At 40.8% G+C, this 22232-nt stretch overlaps 1 protein-coding gene across 1 annotated transcript in view; it reads left to right on the top strand.

The window, feature by feature from the left end:
- Positions 1–6189: 6189 nt before the first annotated feature.
- Ptprr (protein tyrosine phosphatase receptor type R) overlaps positions 6190–22232 on the top strand; it is a 239909-nt gene continuing 223866 nt past the window's right edge. Inside the window, exon 1 of the mRNA XM_028759010.1 lies at positions 6190–6730. Coding sequence (XP_028614843.1) covers positions 6673–6730 — 58 coding nt within the window. The 5' untranslated portion in view covers positions 6190–6672. The remainder of the gene's footprint in view (positions 6731–22232) is intronic.

The raw sequence follows: 22232 nt of genomic DNA on the forward strand, positions 1-22232 counted from the left end.
CTCCCTCTCTCTCTCTCCCTCTCTCCCTCTCCCTCTCTCCCTCTCTCCCTCTCTCTCTCTCCTTCTCTCCCTCTCTCTCTCTCCCTCTCTCTCTCTCCCTCTCTCCCCCTCCCTCTTTCCCCCCTGCCCTTCTTTCTGGGATTACAAAAACTCATGCTGCCATGCCTGTATTCTTACATGGGTTCTGGGGAACCAGAGATGGGTCTTTGCGTTTTCAGAGCAAGCACTTAATAACAATACATGCATTCTGCAGCTTAAACCATATTTTTTGCTCTATTTGCTGAATGCTAATAGTACCCAGAACGTGGTGTTTCTTTAACTCCCATTATGTTTTTCCTTTTGAGACAGCATCTCACTCCATAGTCCAAGCTAACCTTAAACTCACCCCAATCCTCTTGCCTCTGGCTTTCATGTGCTAGGATGGCAGGCATGAGCCACCATGCCCAGATAGAACCCGTACTTTCCACTCAATAAATCAAAAATTATTCTTACACAGAGACTACTGGTTAATTCTTTGAGTTAGAGTACAATCAGTGGATTTTTTTTCTAATTCGCCATTCCATGTCATAGAGATGTAAATGTTTTAACAGGGATATTTTTATCTTGAAAACATCTCTTTACTCAGTCCTACAGACTAACAAACTACATCATTCACTACTGTAGACTTATGTCTATCTGTAAGAACCAAGGGAGGGAAGAAATATGAGAAAGAGAAAAGAATAGAGGTGGATCTTGGTTGGAGAAGGCTCGCAGCCAGTCAGAGGAGCAGAGAAATCCATCTCCGGGGACACTGTTAGATCGTCTTGTAGTTATGTGGAAAGGTAATGCAGTTGGAATGGAGACTGATTGAGGGGTTGAGTACTCATCTCTGTATCCCTTGGATATTCTTATAGTCCCAGTAGCTCCAGAGTGGGCTAATTAAAGGAGGTTTAAAAGAATAGCATAGAGCATGTGTTTAGCTATTCCCAAGTAGCCAGTCGAAGCAACATTAGGAGGACGTGTGTGGGCCGGGATGATGGATGATCTAAGTGCAGTCTGACAAATGCCTTGGGATGGACAGGGAGCTAATACAAGAGGGTCAGTGGTTTGTAAATAAATCTTTTACCAACATCTTGGATGACTCCTACTTTGGCAGTGACAGAGCAGAAGACAGGATGATATGTTTGGACTAAGAGCTAGATCTAAGGGAAATTTCGAAATAAAATTTTAATAGCGAGCTCATAACAAAGTCTACGAGCACCTACATTCTGTGATATTTTGTATTTTACTAAACAGAATGGTTCATATATACATACATAGTAAATATGTATTTGTTTCTTAGAATGCATACCTTTATATGTATCATATAAATCTCAACCAAGCCACTGCTATGTTACATTATAAAATAATATTGTGATTTTCTATATCGAAGTCTATTTTTTGAAAGAGGAAAAATGCTTTCAACTTACATCTTTTCTGGCTCATATTCTGGAATTTTTGGTGGGCTTTTTAGCTAGCTATTATACTATTTATGATCTTAAGATGGCCCAAGGAACTGTTAGCCTTATTTTTGATCAGCATTTATTAATTGTAAGTGTTAAGCAGTTGTGTGTGGTGTTTCAGCACACTCATACAGTGTGCACTGTTCAAATCCGGACCCCCGACTCCCATTTAATTCCTTCCATCAGGCCATCCTTCATCTCCCATAATCAATACTCATTAGTCAGGTTCAATACTTTTTAGGCCTCCACATTATATAAGTGAACATGGGGAATCTAGTCATCTAGTTTCTATTTAAATTAACGTCTTCTGGTTCCACGCATTTGCTGCGAATGACAGATTTTACCCTCTATGGCTGAATGACAGAAGCAAGCTCTATCATGAAACAGACAGGTGATACAACCCAGATAGTACCAGCACAGAACCAGGAGTCACAAGACCTGAGCTCAAAGACAGCTTTGCCAACGGTTGGATAAAGCACTCCGGTGAAACCACTAAACTGCATGGGCTTTGGCTGTCACCTCGATCCCAAAACTAAATCAATACTTCACAAAGCTCTTGTGGAAGTGCGGGGCGGTAACTTGTACTCTGTGAATTGTAGTACGTCTCTTTGTGTATTCTCTGTGCAGAGGGTAGATGGCTCTGCCTTCATACAGCGGGACAATACTTTTTTTTTCTTTTTTGATTAGTGGCAAATTCACAAACTTAAACATAATGTCGTTTACTATCATTTTCCAGGTCACTCCTTTTCATTCTGAGCCACCTTGCTCTAACTATACCTCCACTCCCATCAGTTCTTTACTTAGAAGACTATTTTCTTTGCATCTCATAAAAGATGCCTCTCCGACAAAAGAAGATGGTCTTTGAGCTTGCTAGTGAGGTTTTGTGAAGGACAGGGTAGGGTAAACCCATTATAAGTTTCAGTGAAGAACTGGTCACTGGTAGCTATGGAGTCCACACATGACAGGAAGCCCCTGCTTCTCCTCAGCTATTTCATGCCCCTTACACTGGTTACCACGACCCCTTAGTGTTTCTCTTCAGGTAGAGCAGAGATAGAGCTAACGTGCTACCTAGACTCAATCCCTTTCTTGTTGTCTACTAACACATCCCTGTTTGCTCTACAGCCTCACCTCTTTTCCAAGCCTCTACAGAGAAATCATGTATTCCATTCTACCTTAAACTCCTGCTGACATGTTCTTCCAAGCATAACTTGCAGTCAATTTTTTTTTTGATATTTTAGGGCATTTCTAGGACAAGAGTCCACTACCATAAGGAGCGATTCGTTCTCCTGTGGAATGTTTTTAAAAGTAGACTTTTACTATGTTTAGGGTCAGCATCTCTCGCCCCATCTCTGACCACCCACCTAGTTCATGTGAGCGGCCTACCACCGAACACACGAGTGTGAATATGTGTGTATGCGTGTCTTCTGTGAGACAACTCCTCAGTAATCGGGTATCAAAATTTCTGACTGGAATTCGTGTCCAGACATATATTGTCAAAGCAGAGAGTCAGAAACATGCCTGTCTCCATGGCAGCACATAGCAATAAACAATACCTACCTTGGCAAGAATTACTTAGATGTCTGCTAGCTGTAGCCGCTTACTTTTGAGTTGACTATTATGAAAATTTAGATTGGAAATTCACTTGCTTATGACAGAGGTTGGCATGCAGGAAGGCTTTAAGGAGTGTTAGCCATCACTATATTCAAATAACGGAAACCTAAGTAATAGGAAACCCAGACAATAAACCTGATTTGTCCATTTCAAGTGTCCCAAGAAGGATGTCCTAAGGGGATGGTTTCAAGTCTATACACGCAGGCTAACGTGGAAGCTCACTAGAAGACAGAGAGAGGGTGCAGAGTTGGATAGGAGAGAAGGTTGGGAGGATATGAAACTGGGGAAACAATGATCAGAATCTATTGTAGGAAAAATATTTTAAATTAAAAACGATTTATATTATTCAAGTGTATGTCGTGTGTTGTGTACAGGTGCTCTTGGAGGACAGAGGAGGAGGTTAGATTCCCTGGAGCTGAAATTACTGGTGGTCATGAGCCACCCAACGTGGGCGAGGGGACACTCTCAACTGGTAAGACGGAGTTCTTGTTTGCTATCCTTTTTTTTCTTTTTTTTGAGTAAGAAAGTAATAATGAATATCCAGGTCCCAAAATAACAGCCCAGTTAAGGTTATTTTTACAATTCTGAACTACTCAAGCCAAAATGGAAAAAAAAATTTTCCTGTTAAAGAGATTTTCATGTAGTTTTTCATTCAGCTACCTGTAGCCTTAGGCAAAGTACATAGCTAGCAGGCTGCGTGCTGGCAAAGTCATAACCAATTATATTAATTGAAATTTTACATTCCACCTCCACAAAGTAAAGGTTGGAATTATCTCTGGAAAAGCAAAATAGTCTTGCTACAGACACAGCACGGTTTCATGACTGTAGCCATGTTGTTGTCTTCTTGGACACTTATGTAAGCTTGAAAATTATTTCTGAGAGGAATAAGATTAGGGAGATGAATCTTCTGTAAGCACACCAATGTCATTTCCCTCCTAACTCCATCCATTCACCAGCTCTGACACCAGGAATCATAGCTAAGAAGAATTTTACTCCCCTTACCTCTAAGCACAGGTACATAAAGTATCTGCGACATAAATTCAGTAAAGAATTCCAGCCAGGCTGCCCACCAGCTTTAGAGCTTCTCATCCAGATGACCTTTATTGGTTTTGGGAATGGTTGTTGGTAAAGTATTGGTCTGGGCAGTTGGGTTACATATAGTAAGTAAAGCTGGCAAAAAGTCCCTCATCGTTCTAGATATTGTATTCTAGTGCCAAAGGACTGTAGATGAGAGAATATAAAGTATAGAAATATAATTGTGTACATATCAGAAAATGATACAGCAAGAGAGACTCTAGTGCAAGGGGGAAAGCAGCAGAAAAGATGGATGACAAGAGTCTGAGTAAAACTCTGGTCCACAGAGGCAGAGCCCACTACACTCACAGGAACAACCAGAGGAGCTGCAAGAGTGGTGCTTTTTAATGCTTCTATTTTTAGGACACAGAGAATGGCAAGGTATTAAAAATACATGTCATCTTGCTGGCACTCCACCTGTAAGATCGTAATTCCTGGCCTTGTCTCTCAGAGCTCTCGATAAAATAAATTATAAAAGAAATAGGTGGCACTGCCTGAGCACCCAGAGCCTTTGAGGACCGTCCTAATTTCAGTTCTGTTGGTTATCTTGTCTCCTATTAGCTGTCTCAGTCCTCGGGGGATGCAAGAAGAAAGCACTGAATGAGCCTCACAGTTCAATTCAATGAGCACTCATTATTACCTCTTATTTGGCCAGCACGACTTTATTCAATTTACGTTAATGCAAAATTCAGAGCTTCTCGAGGAGCCTGCAGTTGGTGAATTATGTGTGTCACAGATAAATGAACCGTTTGAGAAAGAAAAAAATATGGTAGGGCTCAAGAAGCAGGGATGAGAAGGAACATTGTAGTCTCAGGTTAGCCCAGAGCTTCCTGGAAAAACTGGAGCAAGTTTCAACCTTTGTAAGCAACTGTGTGACAGTGCTCTGAGTGAGATCCGTTGCGGAGGAGGCAGCAGGGAAACCTGCGGATAGAAGCAGAAGGATGAACAGTCTTTTGGGGGCGGGGGCGTGGGGTTCGAGACAGGGTTTCTCTGTATAGCCCTGTCTGTCCGGGAACTCACGCTGTAGACCAGGCTGGCCTCGAACTCAGAAATCTGCCTGCCTCTGCCTCCCAAGAGCTGGGATTAAAGGCATACATCACCACTGCCCGGCTGGATATACAGTCTTGAAGGAAGCCTGACTGAGGGATGACATTTGGGCTTAGAGTAATTAGTCACTAGATTGGTAAGGAACTCCATCCTACCGACTCAGATGAAGGGACTAAAAGTACATATATTTGCACAGTGTGAGCGCCTCGTTAAAGATACAGGGTTGGAGCAAAGAAGTCTAGTTAAGATGAAAAGGCCGGCTTGCCTCAGCTGTTAAGAGCACTGCTTACTTTCCCAGAAGACCCAGATGTTATTCCTACGCCCAAATGGCAGCTCGCAGCCATCCATAACTCCAGTTCTAGGCTTTTAACAACCTCTTTTGACCTCCAAGAGTGTGAGGCACAGGCCTGGTGAACAGACACGCATGCAAGCAAAATACCCAAATATATTAATTTTGTTTAGTTAAATGATAGAACCTTAGATGATTATTTCCATAAAACAGCAAAGACCAGTCCTTTCCTTCAAATTACATGCGCGTACTTCCCTACCCTGTAAGTATCACCTCCCTGTTTCCAAGACTCAGGGCTTGAATCCAGTGGAGGTTCAAGGATTGGAAGAAACAAGCCTGGGGTAAGCTAATTGGCAAGAAGGAGGCGCTCTCGGAATATCCAGTTAGCTTATATTGCAGCAGGCTGTAAGAGGGAACACTTGCCCAAGCAGGCCAGAACGCACTGCTTGCCGGTGCTTCAGTAGGGTGGGGACATACTGCAAACATTTAGTTGCAACAGTGAGCTCAATCCACGCGTGAATCAAAATGTGAGGAAGGAACCGGAGGAGTGGCTCCCTCCACTTCCCTCCTTGGGTTTCTGTAGTCCTGGCCCCGCCTCTTCCCGCCCCACTCCGCTCCTCCCCACACCCAGATTTCGGAGGAACTCGGGTCCCTAACGCTAGCCTCCAGCCCCTCCTCCCGGTCGTGGAGCTGGCTCCCCTCGCAGCCTCAGCTAAGACCCGGAGAGGTGGAATTTCGATTTGAAACTCCCTAGCCAGGGCCGGCGCTGGGCATGCTCAGTGCCTCGGCGTGTCGGGCTGCTGCTAGCTGCACAGGCAGCAGAGGCGCTGCCTGGCTCGGAGACTGGCACTAGAGTCCACCCCACTGTCACCACCGGCTGAGGGCTTCCAGAAGGCCAAACTCTCACCTCCTCTGAGCGCCTTGCCCCCGCCAGCCTCGAGTCCCCATCTCCAGCATCATCCTACTCTCCCATCTCTCCATCCCTTATGGAGACGAAGCCAGTGCTCGGTTCTGTAGGCACGCCACAGACTGCACTGTGAACCCCAGCGGAGGACCCCTATCATCGGATGCCCGGGATCAAAGGACTCTTGGCAGTGGTTCTCCCAAATAGCACTTTGCCTGGAGTGGGGTTGCGGTGGAGTTTCTCCTCCGCCCCTCAATGCACACACTATGAGGAGAGCGGTCGGCTTCCCTGCACTGTGCCTGCTTCTTAATCTTCACGCTGCAGGTAAGGGCTTGCGGGGTTGAGTGCTGAAGCTGAGGAGGAGATGGGAAACAGCACACGCTTAAGGACTCCAGGGAAAGCTTGTCTAGCAGAAGAAGGTTTAGTACAGTATCCCGGGGTGAGAGAGTGCACCTGTTGGAAGGCTGGGGCTGAAAACTTAGGCTAAATTCAGCTCTTCCTTCTTCTTTATCTTGCATGAGGAAGGATGAACATTTTAAATGTGAAGATAGATTTGCTTTCCCCTCCATCGATCTTTCCTGCTTGCGCTTCTAGGCGTTGCACTCGGTTGCACATTTTACAGGAAAAGAGATGATACATCCTGCTGGATGGAGCCCTTCCTACTGCAGCGGCTACCTCCATAAGGTCTCCCAGTTTAGCGAGCGCTCACGGGGATGCCCTGTCCGTACCCTGATGGTCTACATCTCCGCCCCTAAGAGCCAAATGCACGATTTATTCACAACGCTGCTCGGGGCTGCTTTGGCCCCTGTTCTTGTCACTCGGGTTTTTCTGAACCAGTAAGAGTAAGGAAAGGTTTCAAACGGGAGGCTCTTCCCTATTTCAGCACCACGGTCAGTATCTGCAGTCAAAGTAGAAAAACCCAACCACTCTTAGAAGCCTAGAGCTCATCTCTGTCTTCCCAAGATAGTTTCCATAGGAGGCAGCGAGAGTGCAGCCACACAAAAATAGATTGGACATAAGAATGACTATCTACTTCCAGGGATGCAAAACTGATAAGGTGCCTAGGGATTTTTATATTCGGTGTCACCTGACTCCTCTAACACAGTGGACAGGCTCGCTGGACTGCACCCTGTATGATTTTTCACACACGTGAACCAAAATAAAACATGGCAGAGGTTTCCAGAACCCTGCCGAGACCGCAGTTGTTCACGCAGTAGCCCTGTAGCAAGCACAGACCTTTTCTTTGAGTTTCTTTCACACATACTCATTTCTCTAAGTACACCGAATGGGAGTGTATTATGTTACTGTGACCATTAGCGCGTGCCCCCCCCCCCACACACACACACACTAGCTGTGAAACTGCAATCCTTGTGATAGTCCCCAGGAAGACTGAGTGCTTTTTTTTCACGTATGTAATAATGGGAGTGAAATGTAGTACTTTTTTGTTCTGGCTATTGCTATTTAAATGCATTGTGAATTTAGAAACAAACGATGTATAAGAACAATAAAGCTATAATTAAGGCTACATGTTAATTACTATAATTACAGTATCACATTGTAGGGTTTTTAGTGGTTCTCTGGTATCTTGAAAACCAGTGGGGAGAAGAGCAATGACTTGGTTATTAAATTATTTGCAAACAACTGTAATGAATCATTTCATTTCCACATACAATTATTTAACGCTAAAATATATGATGAGAACATAAACACTGTTTATTGCTTTACATCCAATACTATGTAATGGTACCACTGTCAAAAATAACCATTGCCAAAAAAGTTTTCATTGCTACCAAATTAAGTAATTAATTATCTGATAAAATACACCAGTGTAGTTATTCTTGAAAATTATGTATAAGCAAATGTTGAGGGTTGTAATTAATGCATATTAAGTAGTTATAAGCTTAAAATTACAAATAGACTTTATCTTAAGCATGTAGAAAACATTTCTAATTTATTATGGATGAACCCTGGGGATAAGGAAAATAGAGGACGTTTGCTCATCAGAGGTGGGTGAGACCCAGAAGAATGCATCCCTTGATGATGCCTGGAACTTTGCCAAAGCATGTATTACAAAAGTCAAAGCAAATCTATACTCTACGGTTTGGCTTCTTAACCCGCAAAAAGGTTAAAATTAAGATTATCCAGCCAATTTTAGTTTCATAAGGCAACAGGTGATTTGCTATATAGTTCAGGTTTCAATTGCAGTGTGCTACATATATATTAGTTGTATTTGTATTTGATACAGTGCTTTAGAATGGTGTCTTGTCAAAGCAGATTGCAAGTCTGGTATTGTAATTGTCTTGCCAGTTTCAGTTTGGATTCATTTTTTTAAATTTTAAACAGCAATTTGTGGGTCACAAGCTGTCATCAGATTAAAATGTATCATGGTTATCTAATAATACTGTTTGGGCTTTTCATCACAACTCAGATAAATATGGCTATCTTGATCTATGCTCTCACAGATTATGGTAATAAGAAAATAAGTGGTTAGGAGGGCAAAGATCAAGAAGCCCTGAAGCCTTTTACTTGTTGAGTATCTGAGTTAATCTTTTGTAAGGAGAACCATGTTCCCAGTGCAGAGGCTGACTTTATTTTTGGAAAGGACAGTGACACCTGTACACATTAGCTGCCTGGCCGAAAAGCTAATTGCTCAATATCAGTCATACCCAGGTTGCCAGCAACTACTTTATGGCGGCACAGATGATGGTATCTTCGGATACTCCATAAATGGGGTAAATTAAATAATGAGATAGGCTATGAGTGTTCTCAGCTGTGCTGGGAATTGTTGCCTGGGGCATAGCCATGTCTCTAATGGTAAGGCTGGAAATTACTTTCAACATGAGTGCCGTCTCCAATTACTTGGTATGGCTGCCTATGGCCTGGTGACCCAGAGTCCCGACAGTCCCAATAGGGGGGAAACCCGTGATCTGTTTGTAATGTCTGTGGGGATTGTGTACAGTGCAATGCAGTTGTCATTCCTCAGTAAGGAAAGCCAAAGAAGATGCTTAGCTCAGCTCGATAGAGAAGTTGGATGCCATGTGACAGCTAATAGCCACAGACCTAAAGAAACAAAGCATACTTCTCGTCCATCCAGTTGTTTAAGGCATGAATAACAAGATGTAGTAGTGCCAACTGACAACATAGTCTGGAAGAAAAAAACACAGGCTCCCAGACCTATTATTGTATGCTGGATAAACTTCAAGTCCCCAGTATAGCTAAGAACACCAACATCGCATCCCATCAGCCAATTTCTTCCATTTATGGAGCGTTCTAAGATGTCATTGGTAATGTCCTCAATAAAGTAGTTGCTGGCAACTCAGGCAAAACTGGTTCTAATAGAATAAGACACCACGGTGTTAGTGGTGACAAATCCCTTTTCCTTAGCTGTCCTCACTCATTGCACCTTCTGAGATCCAAGGTAACAAAGAAATTCCAGTTTAAAAGCCCACTTCATATACATCCAAAGAGGCAACCCAAAGCCATTATCAATGGGAAGACTGCTTAAAGAACAACCATGTGGAAGATCCACAGACTGTTTATTTACTTAAGTCCTCATTCATTCTTTGCCCAGTGAGGAGATTATGTTAATGTAATAGTATTTTCAATGCCAAGGAGTGAATTTTTTGTGATACCATCAAAGTTATTATCTAAAAGCATTTTTTTTGCAATCAAATATTGTGATATTAAAGGGACTGACTTCAACCCATGATCTTCCTCAGCACTGGACAAGGTACCTTTGGATTCAGATTGCCACGCTATCCTTCCTGCTGTCCTTTATGAATGACACACATTTCTTCAGAGTATGTCTCAAAGGTGTCTCTTTACTCTCCAAGAATTATATAGCACGTTTATCTAGTCTTCCAAAAGAACAGTATTCCTTTCATAGAGCTATAACAATCTAGGAAGTCATTTGCAGAAATTATATGCTCCAGAAAAATGGAAGACTAATGGGAAAAGTAATATATTTTCAGATTATATAGTTCCCTTTGGTTGTCCAAAGTTAAAGATTACTCAAACCAAACACAGTCCTTACAATGTCCAACATCTGCAGCATTCTCTTTCTCTGCTGTCTTTCTTATATACCTCCACCACTTCCTTCTTTAAACTTGTCTCTGCTCATATTAGTCTCTGTTTCCTAGAAAACAATGTACGTATCTTGCATATGCTTTTCTTTGCCAAGGAAAGCCATAACCTCTTTATGATTTGAGATATTTGTCTTTACTAAACTGTGAACTCTTTGGTGGAAACTTCTGTTGGTAGTTTCCTTCATACTTCTCTCTCACAAACTGATGTCATATGCTCCTCAACCTTCTCAGAGGTCGTACATTTCACATAAATGTACCTTCCTTATTTTGCTTATTGCGTTCCCCTTCTCTACACGGGAGTATAAGCCACTTAAGGATTTTTATCTATTTTGTTTTTACTGTATCTATCAGAGATCATATCATGTTGAGTGATGAGACTTTGTTTTCTTTTCTTTTATTGGATATTTTCTTTATTTTCATTTCAAATGTTATCCCTTTTCCTGGTTTCCCCTCCAGAGCCCTCCTATCCCCTCCCCTCTCCCCCTGCTTCTATGAGGGTGCTCAACCACCCACCCACCCACTCCAGCCTTCCTGCCCTGGCATTCCATTACGCTGGGCATCGAGCTTTCACAGGACCAAGGGCCTGTCCTCCCATTGATGTCATCCTCTGCTACATATTTAGCTGGAGCCATGGTTCCCTCCATGTGTGTACTCTTTGGTTGGTGGTTTAGTCCTTGGAAGCTCTGGGAGGTCTGGTTGGTTGATATTGTTGTTCTTCCTTTGGGGTTGCAAACCCCTTCCGCTCCTTCAGAGAGGAAACCCATGACAGATGAAAGTATGAATACTACCAAACTGCAATTTGGTGAACCAATGAGTTTTGGGGACCTCATGTGCAGAAATATGGGTGAGGGAAAAGAAATGACTCAAAGACAGTTACATCACCAAAGACCACCTTGGTTGGCATGGATGATAACTCACAAAAGCTGAGAACCGGGCACATAACCATTCCCTGAACTAAAACACACTGGATAGTGTCATTTTCAAGTGACTAGATTAGCCAAAACTTCTTCCAGGCAGCCTCGTGGGTCTCTGCTTCTGGGAAGCTGGTCTGGTCTCAGAGTCTTCTTTGTAGCTTGGTTTGTCTGAGAGTGACTCTTTCCAGACTTTCATGTTTACTCTTAAGAGGGAGGGACCTAGTCAATCTGCTCAATTTCTGAAACTTCCTGAACCTATTTGGAGTTGTTCCTTACTGGTTTAAGGATCTTCCCGGTAGGATAGAATGTTTCAATTTCTGTGGAAACTGTTACACACACAAAAAGGGTACTGGGAATAAATGTTTCTAACTTCTCAGTATTGTTTTAAAAGTTGCTATTTTTAAGAAATAATTTTTTTTTACTTTCTACTTAAGTTCATTGGATAATTGTATCCAGGGCTATATATCAGAGATTCCCAAATCCACATTTCTAGCTCAGATAACTCTCTTGAACTCTAGTGCTGTTGTTTAATCGTTAAATAGACTTATCAGATACTCCATAAGAATCAAATATTCAACGGTTTATACTCTACATATGGCTACATAATTCCTCTTATTTCTAATCTTCCATGTCACAGAGAATAATGTCAAGATATTCATCATCTAAGCCTAAAACCGTAACTCATCCTGGACTCCTTGTACTAATTTGATCATTGCTGTGGAAAAAAATATAGGACAAGAAGCAACTTAAGGAATGGAATAAGTGTTGTGGCTTACAGTCTTAGGAAATTAAGTCCATCATGACTGGGAAGGCATTACAGTAGGAGCAGAAGAAAGGCTGGTCACACTCTGGAAGGAGACAGTAAACAAGAAGCAGAGCCAGGCCATAAAGCCTCAAAGCCTACCCCAATAACCTACCTCCTCCAGCTAGGCTGCACTTCCTAAATTTCTCACCACCTTCCCTAGTGGCTCTACCTGTCGGAGATCAAGCATTCAAAGACATGAGCCTGTCTGGACATTTCATGTTCAAATCACAACACCTTCCCTATAATACTTTATCCTAAAGATGCTCAATTCTTGAAATCAAGTCTTCTCCACATTCATGTCACTCCACTGCCTTGAGATGGATCCTTGTTATTTCTTTAAAAAAAGAAAAAAGACTTACATCAAACATGCTCTTCATAATAATGTCCTACGTTAATTCTACAAACACATGCAAGCCTCTTTATGAAATTATCAACAACACTGTTGCACTTTCCTTTTCTTGGAATAAAATCCAAATACACAAGCATGATGAGGTCCTTCTCAATCGGGTTGTTCCTAACTGTAACTTTATTTTCTGTCACGGTCTCTCCATGTCACGCTATTGTCAGACAAATGACCAAATTCTGTTATTGACATGTTTCACCTCCTTTTTCTTTCATTCTTTTTTTTTTTTTTTTTTTTGGTTTTCTGAGACAGGGTTTCTCTGTGTAGCCCTGGCTGTCCTGGAACTCACTCTGTAGACCAGGCTGGCCTCGAACTCAGAAATCTGCCTGCCTCTGCCTCCCAAGTGCTGGGATTAAAGGCGTGCGCCACCACTGCATGGCTCACCTCCTTTTTCTTGTTATTTCTTTTTTCTTAACTATCCACTCTATTTTGTTTTCAAGATGTCTTAATGTAACTTCATTTTTTGATCATATATTGCCTACTTTAACTTCTTCCTTAATGTCTGATCCTATTCAAGCAACTTGCCTACATTTTCCTCATACACAGGGGCATTCCTCTACCGATGCAGTAAAGCAGCATTTTGATGCTCTTAAAAGAAACTAGGATTTGTAATTATTACTTTTGCATACCTACTTCCTATAAATTTCATTGTTATTCACTGTGTTATCGATAAATTTTCAATATATAAATATATTTCAATTATTATTCTAATATAAATATAGTTCAACAAATAAATATATTTGGAATATATGTGGTGATAAAATGATGGTGAATTGATGGTACCAATAGATTATATCTTATTTTAATGAACATGAGTAGGAGAATTTACTATTCCTTCAGCTGAATTTATGTTAATTGCAACAAGGAAGTAGATAAGTAACAGGTTTGACTGCCAAGTAGATTGTGTTTGTTTTCCAAATGCATAGTACGATTTATAGAGTCATATGTGATAACCTCTTCCTAGATTAATAGACCATCTCTTATAACCTTTTTACAAGGTCATAATAGTAATGAAGTCAATTTTATTTTTAAAAATATCAAGCATCAGGTAACAAACATGGGACAATAATTGGACACTAAGAAATAAACTTGATATTACTATCTCTGATTATCAATTGACTATCATCTGTCTTGAAGAGAAAGCATGGATATTGCCCACATTCAAAATCAAGATGAAAATTAAAAAAATAATCCAATTCTCCTTTCCTGCCCCAAACAATATAGGCATAAAATGTCTGAGCAGTTGGGTAGTTGTGTAATTTTTCCTTCTCTCATTTTATGTATAAGCAGCTTTATAAAATGCTGTTCAATCACATTTTTATGGGGAACATACACATACATAGAGTGGAGATTGTTTTGTGAATTATAAAAAAAAGTCACTTGAAAAAGATCACACATCAAAATTCCATCCATATCACCATTAATATTCAGTGTGACATTGATGATATAGTTTTTGGGTAAGCTTATTGTTACATCTATTGCAAACTAGTTTGTGAGGTCAAATTCAAAAAGAGAGAGAAAGCCATCTCCATTTAAAGGGATATTTTGAAAGACCCAAGTGCTTAAAGACCCTGAACCACTTAGAATGTCATCGATGCTTCTCCATAGCTTTGCAATAGAAAAAAATTAATAATAAGCTGTTATCTTAGAACCTAAATTTCTAATCCCAATGTATCATATTATGTTATTACAAGTGCCTATTATAGCAATGATTTTTGCCACAGAAAGATAATTAGCTAATTTATATTGTGAACATTAGCACATTTCATTCAAATAATTTCAACTCATGATGACTATTTAGACTTTCTTGATAATCGAATCTCACTTGATGTCAATATATTAAGATAGCTGTATTCATTAAAAACACAGCTGAATGGACCAGCAGCAAAGAAAAACTAATCATTGACACTAAACAACCCCAGATCAATACATCTGGCTGCACTGAAGCCAGTGCTCTCTGTTCAATTGGATATGAGTTATCTTTTTCCTGGTTCAACTCTGAAGCAATGTCCATTTTCTGACTTAAGTAAAAGAAAACAGTCTAAGACAATCTTAAAGCACTGGAAAGTCTTTGGGGAGGAGTGTTTAACAAACAGAGGAAAAGTAACCCAGAATGACTCACTGGTCTAAAGTCAATATTTACAGAAAGAACAAGAACTGGTAGCTGTTTCACCATGTTAATGACCCCGTTCTTGATACAGATGGGGCAGAGAGTGGTGCCGTACGCATGAGCTGTCAGCTTCCATCATGTTATGACTTTTATTTATCTGATAAAGATGCATATTATGGGATGTGCCAAATATAATACCACCGTAAATTAGATTGAGAGATGATTGGCCCATTAATATAAAAGTAGATTTTTTTTTAATGACAAGCAATTTATACTATGTTCTTGATTTCAGATGGATTTTATTTTTATTTTTCCAGTTCTCCCTGGGAGAAATGACATAGCATGAATAACGAAAAAGAAAATCGATGACTTATAACAGGACAGTATTTAAGAATTAAATAGGATAATGTACACCAACTTGTACTATTTTAATAAGAGCCATGTAATTATATGCATTATTTGATAAAGGCTGCAGAGAGGACACATACTAGTTAACTGACATCACAGAGCAATCTCCCCTTTCTTTGCTTGCACCTATGTCTGAGGCGCATGTGCATGCTCACCTAGATTGTGTAGTTCAGCTGGTGTCTGATTTTTTATCTATTACATGCATGACTCTAAACACAGGCGCAGATTTGAAGTTAACTGTGTTTAGCACCAAGTCTAAGACATCTCTCAGTCCCCAAATCTTTCTCCCAGCATTTCCCCTAAAACGCTCATCTAAATATTGTCTCCAACATCATCATGTCTTTGAAAAGTTTCAAGTACCTGGATATGAGACACTAGTTTACTTCTGGTCTCTCTGATGGCGAGTGGAAAATATGCAACATATTAACACTACAAATCTGAAATAGCTAGTTCCTGCTGCATCATTTTGTTTGGTGGATAAACCAGAAACTTTAAGACGTTATCTCAAGTCTCTCTGGAGATACACTGTAAGAAGTTCAAACAGTGACCAAAAGCTGCCTGCCATTTGGAGCATTAAAGGTTTCCCTGCTTCTGTCTTCTGTGTACCAACCCTTTTCTACTCAGCAACTGATTCTCTTCTCCACTGGACTCAGTGTCCACATGAAGAACTGTCTGGGTTTCTGTAGACACTGGAGAAGACAAGGCTCTCTGGACATAAAGGAACAGCAAGGGAGGGTTGGGAACAGCAAGAACCTGTATTAGGAATGGGTAATGATAGTCTCAAGTCACCAACATTCTCCTAACACTCAGTCTACCCAGCTATACCTAATTTGTTACGTCTATTCTCTGTGAAGAAAGTCAATTTCAGGTAACTGAATAAAGAACAGATTTGGATGTTTCATTTGGAGTGTAGTCCATCTCAAAACTCGTGCCAGTTAAAGATTTTTTTCCACAGAGCTTTCCTTCTCCATAAAAATCCAAAGACACAGTCAGGTGGTTGTTTTGACACCTCCAAACATCCTCTAGCAACTGAGAAGATCTGTGGGGTAGCACTCACAGCTTCTCAGGAGCCTAATCCAACGGGGCATGGCTCCTGGCAAGCCTGTGTCTCTCAGCATCACCAAAACACGAGGAGTCTGTCCACTGTTTGAGCATTTTGTTTCCTTGGATTCTGAGTGCTTGCTATTACCCTGATTACCTGAAAGTTTAATTGCTACACGTTGATAGAATCTTTGAATGGTAGATTTTATCCTGCTGCTCGAAACTTCTAAATCTGATCACGCGTAGGGACATTGTAGCAAACTATTGCATGAAAGTGAAAAGGGTTTTCTCTCAAGGTAAACATTGAATTTCATAGAGAAAACTCAGATTTTTCTATAAGAATAGGAAAGGACAAAAGATAGCCTCGTAATGTGTCAAACGGTGTCCTAAGTATTTTAGTAATGTGGGAGAGAAGGTATATTTTGAAATGGCACAGTTGTATTAAAAGACACTGAGACTACCATATAAGCCTCTTTTGTCACAAAACAACCAAATAATAACCTTAGGTGCTAAAGCCTGCCTGCCCAAATCTGAATCCTATCTCCTGTCCTTCTTGTGTATGTTCTCAGGGCCTCCATTTCCTAATCTGCTAAATGGGTTTGCCATCATGCTAATATTCTTGCAATAACTTGAAGATTTAAGAAAAATAATTCATAAAACCTTACATCCTGAATCTTTTATAAGTTGTAAATTTTATTATTATTATTATTATTATTATTATTTATTTTGTTTCTTTTTATTGGATATTTTATTTATTTACATTTCAGAAGTTATTCCCTTTCCCCATCCCCCCCATGAGAAACCCCCTATCCCATCCCTGCCTCCTCCTGCTTCTATGAGGGTGTGCCCCCACCCACTCACCCACACCCGTGGCCCTGCCCTTGAATTCCCCCACACTGGAGCATCCAGCCTCCCCAGAATCAAAGGCCTCCTCTCCCACTGATGACGACAAGGCCATCCCCCACTCCATATACATCTGGAGCCATTGGTCCCTAAGATGATGAATATATCCTAACACTGGTAAACGGAACCATTATTTTATTAGAACACAAACATTCTCATATGGGGAGATAGTATAGATCTCTACCATTATAAAAAAATACATTTATTGTTGGACTATTTTTTCAAAGGTTGGCCACAATTATTTTTTTTAATGAGAAGTATCTGTCATGAAAGTCAAATTGGCATGCCTCCAGAAACGGTTGCAGCAGAACATCTGTCTTAGAAATGTAAAGACGATCTGGATTAACAAATTTCTGTTGAAGGAACTGAATGCCGACTGTAGAGTTCAATGACATAAACTGTGTTCTCGTTCACATGTGACATCTGAAAAATCTGGCCTCATGAATATAGAGAAAAATGGTGGCCACCAGTTCAATTGTAAGGTGTTTTTTTTTTTAAGTTCAACATGGACAAATATGTAGAAACAAAACTAGATAAGTGATTGCCTGCAGCTGTGCAGTGGACGGCAGGGGTCAAAGCAGGAAAGAAATGGAGACTGACCACGAAAGGTTATCGGGTCTCCTTCTGGGGGAGGAAATGAAGTGCTCTATAATTTACTATAGTCGTGACCATATACCTCAGAGACCAAACTAGAAACCATTGCATTGGTTTTTAATTTTAACAGATGAAACATTTAAAAATAGATAAATAAATAAAGAGTATAAACTTCAAATAAATACAAAGTTCAAAAGAGACAAACATCCTCTCACCACCAATAGCAATGTAATGATGGACAACCTTCTTATGACTAAGTATGCATCAGCCTCGGGGCTAAGGCAAGACAAGGAACATGTGTAGTACAGTCATTTCCACTGTCCACTCCATAACCCACCTGAATTTAAAAATCCATAGGCCAATGAGATGGCCCGGTGGAGTGAGACACTTTGTCTCTCAGAGCCATAGGATCTGAGTTCAATCCCTTGATCCCAAAAGGTGACAGAAGAGACCTGGCTAAACAGATTCCCACTTCTGATGCTGATCAGAATATGTGTGAGACAAACAATATTTAAAATAAAAAATTAAGTCCGTCTGAGAGGGAGAGCTGACCAAAAAGAGGCTTTGAGTAGGATGAAGTGATGGCTTCATCCGTAAAATGAATGCTTCACGTGCAAAATGAAGACCTGGATACTAACATTCACATCTGCAGTTAGCCATGTTGTACACACTATGACTCAGGCATTAAGAAGCAGAATAAGACAGTCCCAGGGTCTTTCTGGTCAGCCAGTTCAGCCAGTGAGTAAGCTCCAGGTTCAATGAGAAGTCTGCATCAAAAAAAGAAGATGGAGAGACATAGAAGAAGATATCTAAAAATGACCTCTGGCCTCTGCCTGTGCAAATACAGGCACAGGTATCCGAAACACGTGTTTGTGTGCATCTTATGAGACCAGTTGTTCTCCACATTTTAACGAGTGGTTTTGTGTAATGGTCTACTTCTGCTGCAAAGAGAATCTTTTCCGATGAGGCGTGTATATAAAGACAAGTATTTAGAGTGCAGTTTGGGAAAGTGGAAGCAATGGATTCTCCCCTGGAATCTATACCACCATCACTGGCTAAGATTATAATACTAGGCAGGATTTCCCTCATGCTAAGGGGCCATGCCGCTTAGACAGCTGCTGGGTACCATCATGATATAATTCCCACTCTTGCATCTTTAAGCATATCTCTCTGTAACTAGTCATGGTGGTTTGTAGGTGTCATAGCTGCGCAGGACTGTAGGATGCTTTTCTCTATTAGCAGTTTGCATAGCATCTTCTGGTGCTAGTGCTGGTAGCTAGTCCTCAGTGAGAGCTTTTCATGTCAGTTCTAGCCATAATCCTCCAAGTCCTGCATCAAAACTGCATTGAGTCCTCAGAGATAGAGACTTACCTTCAACCTATGGAAGGAAACTATGAGCAATGGAAACAATACTGTTTAGACTTTCTCTTAGGTTTCCCTGATCAATCATTTGGAAGACGGTTTCTCATACCTTGATACTGGGGATTTTGGCAGATACTGTATGGCTGTTGGGGGTAGTTTATTGCCATAAGTGGTATAATTTCATTCAAATTATACACACATGCACACACACACACAATTTAGTATACAATGTACAAATGCACCTATATGCATAATATGTCATTTTAGGTAAATATAAAATAGTAATTCCCTATGTATTTCTAGCTTCCTCAGGTCAATTACTTTAGTGAATAATACCCATGAAAGCTTAGTATCTTGAAAGTCATTCTCTAGCATGAGTAGGCCTTGATAATTCTGTATTCTGATACCTTGTACCCATTCAAGATTGAAGCTCCTGTCCACATGTCTTGAGTGTGTACTGCAGGGTTAGGGCAAGTTCAAGTTTTCAAGTATATAACCTGGGAGTCAGGCATCATGATCTTATCTGAGCCCAGGTCAGCTAAGTGTGCTGTGAATTCATACTGGGCATAAAGCTGCTGTCTTCCAGTCCGTGTCTGTGTCGTGCCTGGTCCTCCATGCCTCACTCTGCAACATCAGTTTTCAGGGCCAGCATCCTCCTCCTCCCAGATCTTGATGTTCTCCAGGGATGCGCTTTTATGCTTCATCTCCTTCTCTCTCATTGTTTTTATCTCTCACTTAGTCTATCTCTAGTTAGATCATGTAGTTCCTGACAATTTGGCCCTTCCCTAGAAAATCTTCAATGCCAAGAGTCTTCAAAGAGCATGGCTTTAGCTTATTGGCATTCATTTCAGGTATTGAAAGTGTAGGATACAGTGGAACAGAAGTGTTAGCCATGTGTGTCTTCCAACTGCCCCTCCAGTTTTTAGCTGTGGGCAAGGAACACTAGGCAGGGATCTCTTCCAGAGGCCAACTAAGGACCTCCTTCCCTCTTCTAATTGGTGTTGATTTCTCTTGTAGTTTTTATTAAGACAAGATTTTAATTTCTATGTTTTCTGCTTTTATGATTTTTGCTCGTTTAGTGTGTGCACGTGTGTACATATATGCCTGAGTGTGTGCATGTGTTTGTGTGTGTGCACATGTGTGTGCATGCATGCATGTGTGTATGTGTGTGTGTGTACACGTGCCACAGTGTACATATGGGCACAACTTGGGGAAACTGGTTCTCTCCTTCCGCCGTGTGGATTTCATGGATGGAACATGGGTGCTCAGGCTTGGTGGCAAGTGCTCTTAACCTTTAAGCCATCTCCCCAGGCCTGTTTAAAAATAATTCTTCACCTGCTATGAACACTATTCTTAAAACAGATACCATGTTTCAAACTTGGAGCCCAGCTTCTCAGGCAATTAAAGGGTTCTGCTATAAACAGTGGGTTACTTTTTATGCTGTTCGAAAGAAAATATTTTTTAAGTCAATGGGGACAGTTCCTAATCACTATGACAACTTGTAAATAATTGTATTTAATTATTTATGTTACCAGAAGTGCACATAAAATTGTATTACTTCACTATTTATCAAGTACTCTTGGAACTGAAATCCTGTAATTTCTTCAGGAATTTCGGAAATAGGAGCAGGTTCCCATTTTTCTGACTAGGAAGAGCATTCTATCCAGATGGGCAGTTTTCTGTATTCTGGCTCCCTCCAAGAGAGCAGATTTGGGGCTCAGTGTAACATTTATTTAGAATTCAACACACATTTCTGTCAACCTCCCCTCCGCACAGGCAATGAACTCAGTTCTTCCAGCACGGGGAGACATCTGACTCCTTCCATCTGAGCTGTTCTACATTGCTCTTCTTCCAGCAAAATCTGACTTTTCCCAATAGCCGTCGTCCCAAGCTGTATTGCTTTTAGTGTATTGTGTTCCACTCTGTAACAGACACCTATCCAATGAATGGCAACTCTATTAAGGCTGAGTGGTAAGCAAGAACCAGGAGAGGGACCTCCTATGACAATTTTCCCACCAACACATAGCACCACTGAATCTCATGATGGCTGTCAGCTAGAATTTTTCATGGTACAGCTCAACTTTCAATGGATGAGAAAATTAGGAAGAAGGGGGGAGCACCCAGTGTCTCTATAGTGAGATGAAGGTGAGAATAAGAACTACTTTTCTTTTCTAATGGGATGCTCGGGGAATCTGGTAGTGATTGTGTCAAAGGATGCATTTACAGGGCTCCAGCTAAAACCATCCCTTATTGTAGGACTCGGGTCCTTCTGTAAATAGGGGAGAATAGATCCTGCTCTGCCCACACAGGATTTTTACTCTGCCATTGTTGTTTTTCAGCTTCTAATGTAGACAAATCAGATATATAACTAACCGAACACACGGACGTTTAACAGCCCAGCACCTCCTAGCAAGACTGCTTTCACCTCTTAGTAGTAAATGTTCATAGGCTAGATTGCTGAGAAACTAGTCAGGATTTCTTTCTATTTCAGGCCTTTTGGGTTCTCTGTGTGTTTGCCATTTTAGTATCTGCAATTCTTGACATCTTATGGAAATCCCGGTTTCATTTTTATTTTTGTGACAAGCGAGTTGGTCTTTAAGGAAGAGCACTGTTGTCAAATTGGCTGTCTGTTATCCAGAGACAGAACAAGCCGGTATACACAGGGAATTATATACATATGCATAGGTACGTTGTTAGAACATAAAAGGACACACAAACAGAAGTCTGCAAAACTAGTTTGACATACAAGCAGTCATTATGGACTCCTTCAAACTGTCTGTATAATACCCCATTACAATCGACTGGAGTGAGCAAGACCTTGAGAAGTTGTCCTCACAGATCTTGACCACCATATCTTGGGAGGCTGTAAAGTGTAAGTTTCAGTGACATTAGATGCCTACTTTTGGCTGAAGATCGGCATTGTAGTGATGTTGGGCCATTCATTACCCAATAAAATTATAGAACAACTGAAGATATTTTTTTCTAATATTTTCCTTTCTACACTCAAGGATATCACTCCTTGACCTTGTTGCTTCTATAAGTGCCAAAAATGTCATTTTTTTATATGCATGGAAAAGCATTTTTAGGGAAAAATCAGGAGTAAGCAAAAACTGGCAAAATGAATTGCAACTTTTCCTTTACTTAAATCTTTTCTATTCTGCTTATAGACTCATGAATTTTATGTAAACATTCTCAAAGAAA

This window comes from Grammomys surdaster, unplaced genomic scaffold (genome assembly GCF_004785775.1).
Source record: "Grammomys surdaster isolate TR1022 unplaced genomic scaffold, NIH_TR_1.0 126271, whole genome shotgun sequence".
Taxonomy (NCBI): Eukaryota; Metazoa; Chordata; class Mammalia; order Rodentia; family Muridae; genus Grammomys; species Grammomys surdaster.